General features: G+C 55.1%; 1 protein-coding gene across 1 annotated transcript in view; it reads right to left on the bottom strand.

The window, feature by feature from the left end:
- Positions 1-3,329: 3,329 nt before the first annotated feature.
- ABTB2 (ankyrin repeat and BTB (POZ) domain containing 2) overlaps positions 3,330-13,075 on the bottom strand; it is a 222,720-nt gene continuing 212,974 nt past the window's right edge. Inside the window, exons 12-17 of the mRNA XM_011965544.1 lie at positions 12,607-12,712; positions 12,297-12,399; positions 11,691-11,781; positions 6,988-7,056; positions 6,565-6,678; positions 3,330-4,890 (exon numbers count right to left, since the gene is read on the bottom strand). Of these exons, the coding sequence (XP_011820934.1) occupies positions 4,693-4,890; positions 6,565-6,678; positions 6,988-7,056; positions 11,691-11,781; positions 12,297-12,399; positions 12,607-12,712 (681 nt within the window). The 3' untranslated portion in view covers positions 3,330-4,692. The remainder of the gene's footprint in view (positions 4,891-6,564; positions 6,679-6,987; positions 7,057-11,690; positions 11,782-12,296; positions 12,400-12,606; positions 12,713-13,075) is intronic.

Below are 13,075 nucleotides of genomic sequence, written 5' to 3'. Positions count from 1 at the left end.
TGCCTGCTCAGTCTCTCTGGGTTCTGGGCACTCATCAGATCTAACTAGAGGAGCTGTTCAAGTTCAGTTACATGCCAGCTCTGAGAAGAATAAGGACTGGCTGTGGTGGTGTTTTAAAAACAGACAGGGTCTTGTTCTGTTGCCCAAGCTGGAGTGCGGTGGCTCAGTCATAGCTCATTGCAGCCTTGAACTCGGGCTGAAGGCATTCTCCCACCTCAGCCTTCCAAGCTGAGGGAAGGTGCTCACCACCACACCTGCCTAATTTTTGAAATTATCTAGAGATGGAGTCTCAATATGTTGCCCAGGTTGGTCTGGAACTCTGGCCTCAAGTGATCCGCCAGGGCCTCCCAGAGTATTGGGATTAGAGGCATGAGCCACCACACTTGGCCAGGACTGGCCATGTTCCAAAACCACAACCTAAGCTAGAAAAGGCGTCTCACTTGGGCAGCAGAGAGCATGCATTTTGCAGTCAGACTTGTCTGGCTGAGTGTAATATCTCTGTATCCTTGGACAAGGCCTCTTTATTTGCAAAGTGTGTGTTCCTAAACACACGCCTGGGTCTTTGCATTTTGTGGTCATGATCTTGGGTTCTCCTTCAAACCTGAAAAGGCATGCTCCCCCACACTTCACCATCTGGCCCCCAGACAGAGTGACATCTGTAAAGCTTGGCTGTCTTAGGAAATGTCACTTGCGAAATGAATTCAGATAGGCCAGCCATGAATGCTGTCACCAGAAGGGGAAGAGGCTAAAGAAGCCTGAACAAAGAATGTTACTGAATGGTCGTCCCCCATGCCCCCTCGCCAGGCGGAGCTGATGCCGGCCTGCTTCAGTGCTTCCACTGCTCATCTGGCCCGGCAGTCCCAGAGGACTCCAGAGTGACCAGGAGACGGGACACAAAGGGGGCCGCTGAGGCTGGGAGGTGGGGGAGGGGCAGAAATAAGTGACCGTCACCTTGGAAAAATGTAGACTTATTATCTGAGGCCCACCCGCAGCCATTCTGCAGGCCCAGAGGAGGGGGTGGGGTTGGAAGCCCCTTGGGCTTGAATAGACAATTTCAGGGGATTGTCCCTGAAGGGGCATGCCCTTGATTCTACAAACAATTGGTTGGAGTTAAACCTCATCTGGATCCTGCAAACGGGACAAGAAAGGCAGCCTGAAAGGGAGAGGCTGGGGCTTCCTGCTCGGGCTGGTTCTGTTGAGGAGAAAGCTCTAGCCACCTCGCATCTGGCATGGGGACTGATGTGGAAAAGGATAACTGGCCTTCCAGGCGGAGAGCAGAAAGGAAAGGAAAGCTTCAGGAGAAGATTTGAATGCAGGAAAGAAACCAGACAGCCTCAAAAAAGGCAATCTCAGTGTTCGCCCTGTCGGTGCAGGAGCAGACTGGTACCCGCCACCTCTGGAGAGGCGCTTTCTTTGGAGACGGCTAAGGCGCCAGCTTATCATTGCCTGTGGACCTGCTGAAGCGGAGTGAAATCCCTGTGGATGCAACCCATGCGCTCAGCACCTGGGTACTCAAGGGCTCCAGTGAGAAGGTAACTCCCCCGAGCCCGCCTGTGGCTGCTCATAGCAGGCGGAGCAGGCAGGCAGTGAGCAGTGGCCCCGAATTAGGAGGTCCAGCTGCCCGGGTAAGTGATCATTTCTGTTTGGGTCCTAGCCCCTTGGAAGCATGTCTGATTTTTTTTTTTTTTGGTAATTATTTTAATTTTTAATGTTTATTCAAAAATGTATTCCTGCTACCCACAGGCTCCAAGGGACCCGCTCCCTCTCTCCCACCTCCACTTTCTCTCAACCCCCCACTCACCCTCTCAGGAAAGGAAAGGGCTGATCCCTCGTCTGGAGCCAGAATGCAACTCGATCTTGCTTTCTAGACTGGGTACTGACCGAGGCATGTCCTGCAGGGATGGGGCAACTTGTGGGGACGCTGGACACAGACCCGTGAAGGGTAGCTACTTTGTATGACAAGTGCTGGGGAGAGGCGGCCTGCTCTACCACCTTCTTGGCCACAGCATAGAAAGATGGTGTGGGGGCCAGGCGCGGTGGCTCAAGCCTGTAATCCCAGCACTTTGGGAGGCCGAGACGGGCGGATCATGAGGTCAGGAGATCGAGACCATCCTGGCTAGCGTGGTGAAACCCCATCTCTACTAAAAAAAAATACAAAAAACTAGCCGGGCGTGGTGGCAGGCGCCTGTAGTCCCAGCTACTCCGGAGGCTGAGGCAGGAGAATGGCGTGAACCCGGGAGGCGGAGCTTGCAGTGAGCTGAGATCTGGCCACTGCACTCCAGCCTGGGCGACAGAGCGAGACTCCGTCTCAAAAAAAAAAAAAAAAAAAAAAGAAAGATGGTGTGGGGGAGTGCGCCCCCTCCCAGTGGCCCCCAGAGGGCACCATGGGTCTGTGCGACCCCAGGGCCCCAGGCTGGGCCTCGAGCTTCCTGCGCAGCCCCTGCTGGAATTGGGCCTTCCCAGGGACTGGGATCTTTATGTCATTCCCCTAACTCCTGAGTCATGGCCAGTCATTGGCCCACAGCCACTTTGCTTCAGGTTCCCAGTGACCTTAGGAATTTCTGTACCTGCCTCTGCAGGCAGGCAACTTTTTTTTGAGAAACTCTTGCTTTGTTGTCCAGGCTGAGGTGCAGGAGTGATCATAGCTCACTGCAGCCTTGAACTCCTGGGCTCTGTGATCCTCCCACCTCAGCCTCCTGAGCAGCTGGGAATACAGATGTGCACCACTATGCCCAGCTAATTGGCAGGGAATGTTTTAAAAACTTGTATTTGTGCCTGAACTTTGCACCTAAAACTACAGCCATGGCCCCAGAACACTGTTGGGTCTGAGTCGGCGCCTCACCATCTCCCTCCATTACCTCTGCTAGTGGCCTGTGGTGGCACAGCCAGCTTAGCACTCACCCAGGGACAGATCCCTCAAATCAGGCCAGGTCGGGCCTGGGTGAAGGAGGCCCTACCGCCACTTTGCTGGGCTCTGCCATTTGGGGATGTGCCAGGGTTTGCAAACACCTCTGAAGACATCCCCCAAAATAGCTCCCACATAAAGGGCTGTGGAGGGGGTGGGAGTGGAGATAAGGAAAGCCTGGTGGTGTCATATTCCTCAGTCATTTGGTGCCTGTCCAGCTCAGTGCTTGAATGTGAGTGAGGGCCGGTGAGGAATGGAGAGAGGCAAGTGCTGGGTGGCCACAGCAATGGCTTTGGTAGGGTCTTGGCTCTGAGAGGCAGGAGACCTGATAAGAGAGTCAGCTCTGGGATCTCTTCCTGGTCCTAAGGGCTCCTCCCCAGTTCTGAACTCTGAGTAACCCTCTTCCAGAGCAGTGAGGCTGAGGTCATTGTTAATGAGTATTTATTGTTAATAAAACCATAGTACATTTACAGTAGGTGACAACATTATTGTACAGTTAAAGTATCATACAATATTACAGCAATAAAATAATGCCTATTTCTTTGTACATCCAGCCAAGCAGCTAGTCAAAATATTTTCCAGGATTGCAAGCCCTTGGGGGCTGTTCAGGGTGACCTGAGTGACACCTCCTGAATTGCCCAGGGCTTTTGGTGAATAAATAGTTTCTAAGGTGCCGCCAGACAGCTGAAGAAGTTGCACCCAGCAGGCTGTGCCTGATGCTGCCCCAGTGTCTGGTCCATAAATACGACAGGTGTCAGGGGAGCCTGGGGCCTGCAGAATTCGAGGGCAAGGCCAGGAGGGGACACAACAGAAAGGCCTCTTCTCTTGGCCCTTATTTTCCATCAATGACCCGTCCTTTATCTCCAAGAGCCACAGTTCCCAATGGGAAGTGTTTGCCCAGCTCTCAATCCTCCATTAAAGGAGCGAAGAGACTTGACCAGGGGGCTCTGCTTCCTGGCCCCACAAAGGCAACCCAGTTTAGGCCTGAGGTTCCAGAATCCACCCATTTACTTTGGCCCCTAAAACCACAGCAAAACAAGAGCTGAGGCCATTCCTACACAGTACCCCATCCCCTACCCCTTGCCCCTCCATGCCAGACTTAGCGCAGAAACCATCAGCTGAGGAAATGCCCTCTGCTGCTAACTGAGCAAGCCGATAGTCCTGATGGGAGGTATTCTGGAAGCCCAGGCACCAAAGACAATGGGGGGACTCTGGGTGGCAGCAGTCATGGTGACGGGGGGGTCAGGCCACTGGATGCTCACATCAAGCCTGTCAAACCTTTGAGGAAAAAGTTCAGGGATTTGGGCAGCCTTTGCTATGTGACATTTAGGAAGAAAAATACCAGCTTTTGAATTACTATAGACGATCGGGGGCCTAGGCAGTATGCATTCTATACATTCATAAGGATTCCCGCACCCTCAAGAGCCCCAGTTGGGATGGTCTGAATTTACTGAGGCCCTAGGAGGGCCTGGGCAGAGGTGGATCAGGACCAGCTGCTGACCTGCAGGAGGGGAGAGCGACACGCGGGGAGAGTGCATGGCTGCCCTGGAGGGGCAGACTGGGATGGGGAGGAGGGCCACCAGTCGGCTACATCTTTCCTTTGCCTATCAAACAGCTCTAGAGCAGAGGAGATGAGGGTGCGCTGTCTGGTGACAGGTGGGGCATCTGGGGAAGGAGGAGGAAACAGCCCCGTGACCCTGGCTCCAAGAGGGCCTACAACCATAGCCTGACCTGGTGGGCCCTGGCATCTCCACAGGCCCTGGCGCCGGCAGCCTCCGCCCCCCGCCTCACACCCGGGAGGTGATGTAGACAGAGTGCACGCGCTCCGCCAGGGTGTTCTGCAGGTCCTGCAGCGGATCCAGGCCCTGCACTTTGCTGCTGCGGCCGTAGATGAGCTGCCGGAAGGCGTCCTGCTCCAGCAGGGCCTTCATGTGCTTGAGAAAGAAGCCCTCACAGAACAGGGCCAGTTCTGGGGCATTGTGGATCTGTAGGGCAGAGAGAGGAGGGGTGAAGCTCGTGTCCTTAGTACAGCCCCACTCACCCTCACCCCCAAATACTGCCTACCCATGGCCACGGCCCTGCTTAAGCCCCACCCTGGCCAGGGGAGGCGTTCCCTGTCCTTGCATCCTGAGGCCACCTCTGCTATATCTGAACTGTTCCAGCCCCTGTCATTTTCCTGCCCGTGTCATACTGTCATGCTGCCCTGTTAAGTGACAGTCATCCCTGTTGGATTGGAAGTTCCCTTCCTAAGGGCAAGAACGGGGACTGTCCACCACTGGGTGTCCAGGGCTCAGCACCAGGCCTGGCATGTGAGTGTGCACATGGTAAATGCTGGATAAGGATGTCACTCAACAAATATCAAGGGGCCTCTGGGTTTTCAGTTCAGAGGTCAAGGTCTCTGCAGTGCTGCAGATGTCCTATTTTGGGGGAGACAGAATCTGAGGAACCAAAGACAAGGTAACTGCAGACGGTGCTGGAGACTGTGAAGGAGGTAAAGCCAACGTGACAGGATGGTGTGTGAGAGGCCAGGGGAGGCCTGGGGACACCAGCTGATGAAGATGAAGGGCGGGAAAGAGCTTTACAGGAAAAGGGAAGCGTCACAAAAGCCCTGGGGTCTGGGCACGCTGAGAAGGAAGCATGGTGGAGTGAAGGGAGATGTGGGCAGGACCTTGGGGGCCTTGGAAGGCATGATAAGGGCTGGCTATTATTTAGCCTGCAGCAGGTGGAAAACCTTTGGTGGGATTAAGTATGGGAGTAACACAGTCTTTGTACTTTCTTGGGGGGCGGGGGGAGTGTGTTGAGACAAAGTCTCACTCTGTCGCCCAGGCTGGAGTGCAGTGGCATGATCATAGCTCACTACAGTCTCAACCTCCTGGGCTCAAGTGGTCCTCCTGCCTCAGCCTCCTGAGCAACTGGGACCACAGGTACACGCCACGACACTCAGCTAGTTTGTAGAGGCAGGGTCTTGCCGTGTTTCACAGGCTGGTCTAAACTCCTGGTCCTCCTGGCTCATCCTCCTGAAGTACTGGGATTACAGGTGTGAGCCACTGTGCCTGGCCATGGTTTTTGAACTTTTAAAAGAACCTTGTGGATTGCAGGGCTGAGGCCAGGAAGTAGGGAGGCTGGGCCAATGCCATTGTCCAAGAGAATGATGGTGGTGGCTTAGGGCAAGGCGAAGGCAGTAGAGATGAAGGGAAGTGGAGAAACTGCTGGTGTGTTTCAGAGGTACATGGCTTGCATTTGGGGTGGGATTTTACAAATCAAATATGATTCCTAAGTTTTGAGTCTGAGCAACTGAGCAGTGACCATGTCGCTTGTTGAGATGGGGCAGCTGGGGAGGCACAGGTAGGGGAGAAAAGTAAATACCTATGGCTTTGATTTGACTCAGAGGCTCAGCAACTTGCCCAGGTGGCAGAGCTGGAATGTGAACCAGGATGCACCTGGCTCAAAAGCTCCCCTCCCAAGCTACCATGTGGCTGGGGGGCAGCAGTGCCCCCAGGCTACAGAGAGTTGCCTACCCTCCCTCAGCCTCTACTCTGCCCTCAAGCAGCCTGGCCACCCGCATCTCCTAGCTCATCCCCAGTGTGGCCACACGGCCGAGGCCCCCATGGAGCAGAGCATGTGGTGGGAGGTGGCCAGCAGGCATCCTTGGCCCTCACCTTGGCATATTTGTAGGTGTTCACGGCGCTCTCCACGCTGAGGGTCTGGGAGCATAGGATCTCGCAGTGCCTCTGCAGGGCATCCAGCTGGAACAGGCTGGCAGCTGACAGCAGCTGGTAGGGAGGCAGAGCAGGTCTTGGGGACCCATGGCCAGACCAGTAGCCCAGACAGCATGGAACAGAAAGTGCCCTGCTGCCTCCGCCCTCAGGCCCCACTACCTTCCGATCCGCCTGGACCTAACCATCCCCGCTGGGGCACGCACTGAGGCTGGGCTCAGCGGTGTGCACAGTTCCTGTTTCTGGGAATCACTCTTCCAGTCAGATGGAGAGGAAGAGCCACCTTACCTCTGTGAAGGGGGTAAATGGGAGACCGAGCAGCCGGGGACCCTGGCGCAGGCCCCCTCCTCCTCTCCCGAGTCTCACCTCCAGGATATCAGCGGTGGGGATCTCCATGGATTCTGTTCCTCCATAGTACAGATACTGCATCATCATCTGTGGTGGGAAGAGGCCCGGGTGAATGCCACGTGGACCTGAGGCATGGAAGTCCTTGCCGGCCCCACAGGGTACTGCTCCAGCTGCCACCTCCAGGGGCCTGTCCCTCTGCAGATCCCCAGCTCTGTCTCTCCCTCCCTCTCCTGCTCAGGCTGCGACTTGTGTTTTCCCGGGAACGCCACCTCTAGAAGCCAACTCCAAGACACTCTCTTCTGAGTCTCTGCCTGGATGACAGGCTCCCTCCGTGGAATGTTTCCCTACGATCCTCATAAGAACACCATGAGCCCAGGAGGGAAGTTCCTATTCGCAGTTGGGGAAACTGAGGCCCAGGGAAGGAAGATGACTTGGCTCAAGTGCCTCAGCTCCCCTGATGCCTGCAGCAGGACTCGCGTCATGCCTGGCCCCACGTGACTCATTGCTGGTGGGATCTAGATTCTACACAGGGAGTAGCAGTGGGGGGATCTCTGAAGGGATGTTGGAGGACGCTGTCTCCTGCCTTCCCCTGTCTGTACAAGGACTCCAATGTGGAGGTGAGAGTCCATCCGGACTCTGTCTCAGGTGTGCTTCCTCAAAAAGAAAGCGCAGAGCCCAGGCCCAGAGGCCCGGAGCTCCCCTCGACAGGTTGAGCCCCGCCTTGGGCTCCCAGATGAGGTGGTCCAGGACTAGGAACTATTTAGTTCTGCTGAGGTTTCAGTTACAAACGCAGCCATCACGCTGGAGCCTAGTGAGGTTCCCAGTTGGAAAAAGAAAAACAATTCTTTCTGGCTGGCTGAAGAAACGGCCCCAGCAAGGAGCTGGCAAGTGTGTAAGTAAACACGGCTCCAGCCGGCACAGTCGGGCTCTGTCAAGACCGGCCGTGAGGCTGCAGAGGCACCAGAGGGTCTAGGAGAAGGCCCAACTGCAGGGAGAGAAGTCGGGAGACGGGCCTGCCAGCCTCGTTCAGGCATCAGGAGACGTTGGCCAAGGCCCACCCTGGAGATGTCAGCCTCTCCCCACCTCTAGAGGTCTGGGAAGCTCCCACGGCCTTCTGCAGCCCCTGCTGGAGCCTGGATGGCGAGCTCATGATTGCATAGTAAGTAAGTATCCATCTGCTCCCTCCAGACAGTGTGTGCCTTGGGCAAGCCATGCCCGCGTCCCTCTGCCCTCCCCATGCAGGGCACTGAATGAGTGCTCAGCAAGGTGTGGCACCAGCAGGAGCAGTGCCTGGAATGCCCCTCATACAGGGTTGGAGTTGGGGGACCAGGCAGGCAGGTCAGATCTTCCTTCTGGGATTCTTTGCTAAGGGATGGCCTCGGGGCAGCCCCTGGGGCCAGGCCTACCAGCCACCCTTGGCTGCAGCTCCCTTCCTGGCCTGGAAGGCCACCTCCTGCTGCATTTTAGGATTCGGTTTTGGCAAGGCCCAGTCTTGGGATCCGTGGCACATGGATCTCCCTGAGGCCACATGAATGCATATGAGGCCACAGAAGTCAGATCAGAATGGCTCACCTGGAGCCTTGCTGTGGGAGCTGGGCAGCCAGCAGGCAGATGCGGGTGAATTTTGCATAGCCTGGCAGTCCCTAGCAGGATACAGGTCATGTGCCTCCTGGAGCCAGGCAGCCTGCGGGGCTAGACAGGCTGCTTGAGGAAAGGCCCCAGACAGGACCAGCTGTAGAAGGGCAGCAGGGTTTCCTTCTGTCCTAAGTGGGCCACCTGGAAGCTGAGACTGCAGAAACCATGTTGGAAGGGCAGGGTTCGGGCCCTCTGGGCTATATGCTCAGTAACTTGTTTTGTTTTGTTTTGAGACGGAGTTTCGCTCTTGTTGCCCAGGCTGGAGAGCAGTGGCACAATCTTGGCTCACTGCAACCTCCACCTCCAGGGTTCGAGTGATCTTCCTGCCTCAGCCTCCTGAGTAGCTGGGATTAATTTTGTATTTTTAGTAGAGACAGGGTTTCTCCACGTTGGTCAGGCTGGTCTCAAACTCCTGACCTCAGGTGGTCCGCCCACCTCGACCTCCCAGAGTGCTGGGATTACAGGCATGAGCCACTGTGCCCAGCTGTCAGTAACTTTTACATTGATTACATGTTGAAATAATATTTGGGCTATACTGTAAGCTCAAAAATACTAAAGTCAATTTCACCTGCTCTTTTTTATGTGACTAGTAGTAAATTTTAAATTACAATGTATGCCTCACACTCTATCCGACAGTACTGCCTAGAAGTCCTTGGGCCTCTGTTTCCTCCTCCAGAAAACAAAATAATGATCCACACACCCCCACCCCACCCCACCCCGCCAACATGAGAGCCAATGAGATATTTGGGGGCTGCCGGAAAACTTTCAGGCTTTGTTAGGGAACCCTGACCCCAGATTAATGGCTCCAGCCTGACCCCTCCAGGGAAGCCCCGGAAAGCCGGAGCTGAGGTCTGGAAGCCCCATCTGAAATGATGCCCCGGATATGGCGAAGTTCTGTACCCAGGGGACCCACGGGGCCAGTGCCCTGGGCCTGGTTAGAACAGTCGGCCAGAACTTGGCAAGAGGCCCAGGGGAAGGCACATGTGTGCTGTGGAGCTGAAGCCTGTCCCCTATTTGCCCTCCCAGCAACCCCGGGAGGTGCCAAGGGGCTGCTGAGCCTGTTCTGCGACAGATGCCCTCCCTTGGCCTGGTGGGTGAGCACAGGCGACCAAGCCTGCACACATCCCCTTACAGGCCGTGGTCACCCGTGGCCACATGTGTGCCCCCCAGTCTCCAGCGATTCCTGCAGCCCCTCTAGGACCTGCCTCCTGCCTGATCTGAGCATGACTCCACCTCCCGCTCCACTCACCTGGACATGTTCCTAAAGCTGCCCATTCTCCCGTGAGTTGGATTAAGGGGTGGGAAAAGAGGGAAGGGGAGATGCCACCACTCTGTGGCCTATGCCAGAATCCTGGGCCTCCCCTCCTCCCACATCCTTCAGTTACCAAGTTCCAAGTCCCATCCGCTCTTCCCTGGTCCATTTCCCTCCATCCCCCAAGCCACTGCCAAGCCAGGTCACCACTGTCACTCAGTTGGATTCCTCAGCAGCCCCTAACGGGTCCCCTGGAGGTGGCCATGCCCCCTTCCATCCCTTCTTACTGCTGCAAATGCAAACTTGGCCATTTGGAACATCCTGGGTTTGATTTCTGACTCGATCACTCCCCAGCTATGTGGCCTTGAGCAAGTTACTCAACTTCTCCATGCCTCTGACTCCTCCTCTATCAAGAGGCGATAACATACCTACCTCCCTGGAACTGTGCTGCGGAGGCTTCAATGGAAACCAAGCAAAGCACTTAGAACCCTGCCTGCCTAAGTGTTAGTGATGGTGAGCTCATCCTACTGCTTAAAACCTTGAGGGCAGCGTCTCTGTCCTGTTTGCTGTGGTATTTACCCCAAAATGTCTAAATGCTACATAAGCATGGGGATAAGTGACTAGAGAGGGCATGAGAAAGAAAAAGCCATTTTAGGCCAGGTGTGGTGGCTCACGCCTGTAATCCCAGCACTTTGGGAGGCCGATGCGGGTGGATCACAAGGTCAGGAGTTCGAGACCAGCCTGACCAAGATGGTGAAACCCTGTCTCTACTAAAAATACAAAAATTAGCCAGGCGCAGTGGCAGGTGCCTGTAAATCCCAGCTACTCATGAGGCTGAGGCAAGAGAATCACTTGAACCCGGGCAGCAGAGGTTGCATTGAGCTGAGATTGTGCCACTGCACTCCAGCCTAGGCGACAGAGTGAGACTGTCAAAAAAAAAAAAAAAAAAAACCATTTTAGAGGTGGCCTCATGTGCTTCTGTGAGACTCTTTGGGGTTTGTAATCTCTCCTATTATATCACAAACCACTCCTGTGCAGGGCAAGGCCCTAGACCCACCCGCCAGCTGCCTCCTGGCCTCAGTCCCAGCCCATAAGGGTGAGCTCTTCCAGCCCTGAGCCCACCACACGGCCTGGAGACCTGCAGTTGCTACTTTCTAGAAAGCTCCTCTCAGTGGGGTTCAGCTGAGATCCCAGCCAGGTCTCTTCCTCTGGACCTTGTCTGCCCTGACTGGAGTTTCTAGTACGTAGCCTTGTATGTTTTACAAAGCTTAGAGCCCGAAAGACCTGACTTTGATCTTCTACAATCAGGATGTGCGCCTCACAGCCACATGCTTGACCACTGTGACTGGGGTTTCATGCTTGGGAGAAGTGACAGCCTCCATAGCCTCCAGCAGCACTGCTCAAACTGTACTGAGCACATGGCCACCTGGGGATCTTGTGAAGATGCAGGAGGGCTGGGGCGGGGCCTGGGGCTCTGCATTTCCAACAAGGTCTCAGTAATGCCCATTGGCTGGGAGCCCACCCTGATAACAAGGACTCACTCCACGGCTGTGTGGCCTGTATCTGTCCTTGCACGTCTGTCTGCAGGCTGCCCAGACCACCTGTCTAGCGGTGAGAGCTCAGTACCCATGCAACAGGCTCTGAAGCTGCAGCCCCACAATGGGATGGCTGCCTCTGCACAGGGAAAGACCTGGATGCTCTACTGATTCAACAAAATACAGAAGGCACTGGGAATAGAGTGGACAATGTCAGCCTACACACAGCTGCCCACAAAGGTGAGCTCCTGGGGGAGGGTCATCCCTCCGAGAAGAGGGCGGCACCAAGACCCACACACCTGAAAAATATGGTACTTCATGTCGCTGATCTCAATGGTCTTGCTGCTGTCCCCATCCTGTTCTGATTTATTGGTCATTAGTGTCTTGAACCTGGAGTAAAGGAGACAAAGCAAGGCGGATTTTGAACCTTTTACTCCACCACTGTGTGGCGATGGCACCATTTGTCACCTGACTGGCTACCATGAGACGGAGCATTTGAAAAATTACTGCTGTGCTCCTAAAATAATTTTCAGCAAGTGCCATTTTACACAATCTTAGGAAGACATCTGGGCTGAGCCCGATTCTGTCCCCACCACCCACCATACAAGCGACCTGACTCCTGTGGCCAGAATGCTGACTCTTCATTCCAGAATATGTTTGCTAATAATCAAAGCAATAACTCGGCCAGAAAGAACACCACCTCAGAGCCCCCCTTCCCTGCTGCCCCGGGTCCACCCTGCCTTGTCCCGCTGTGGGGCGAGTGGGGCTCTGCTGCCACGTGACCGCAGTCTGAGGGGCACAGGCTGTAGGGTACAGCCCCAGCGAGTCACTCTCTGTCACCTCGAATCTGAAACAAGGTGCTTCTGTGCCATGGGCTGGGAGTTTGTTATCTTGAGGCTGCCTACCTGTTAGAAGCTGTCACCAGCAGGACTTTATGTGCATAAAACAGCTTTCCTTCCACTAGGAAGGTCACATCCGACATCTCCTTATTGTTCAAAAAGTGTGGATCTGTGGAAAGCGGGGAGACAGAGGGATATGGCCGAGGAGTCCCCTGCTGGGGGTTGCTTGTGTGTGCTGTGAGGTGCGTGTCTGGGGTTGGGGGTGGGACATAGGGGTGAGGAACAGAGAAACTGAGGCTGGAACCTTGACACTTGGAAATGGAAAGACAACAAAGTGGGGAGGGGGCAGGAAAGGGAAGAGGGGGAGGGCGTTCACCTAGCCTGGCTGGCAGGGTCTTCCGGACCTCTGGGATGCTGGGGATGGGGCTGCTGCCATAGCAGTGGGTGAAGATGGCAGCCAGTTGCTGGATGACGGAGTCGTTCTGTGGGAAGGGGAGAGAGGGCCTGTGAGCTGCCTGCTGTGGCTGGCTGTTCACAGATGTAGATACATTAGGCTAATTTCAAAAGTCCAGGCCAGGATTAGTGCAGCCGCTGTCTTTTGTTCCTGCTAGATGTGGCTTGGCAAGAGATGCCTGTTCCTTCATCAGTGATTCCCCAAATGGCTTTTTTGGCCAGGTTCCAACCCAGACACATCCATGGCCTCTGCCCTCTACAGCCAGGCAGTGCAGGTCTAACTCTGGGTGCTCTGTGTGTGACAGGGTGTGTGTGTGTAAGAGGGGGTGTGTGTGTGTGTGTTGGGGTGGGGGAGTCCCTGGATGCTGGGGGTGAGCATGTGTGTGTGTGTG

This window comes from Mandrillus leucophaeus, unplaced genomic scaffold (genome assembly GCF_000951045.1).
Source record: "Mandrillus leucophaeus isolate KB7577 unplaced genomic scaffold, Mleu.le_1.0 Scaffold73, whole genome shotgun sequence".
In the NCBI taxonomy this organism is placed as follows: domain Eukaryota; kingdom Metazoa; phylum Chordata; class Mammalia; order Primates; family Cercopithecidae; genus Mandrillus; species Mandrillus leucophaeus.
The sequence above is the reverse complement of the archived record's forward strand: the minus strand, read 5'-3'. Positions and strand labels throughout refer to the sequence as shown.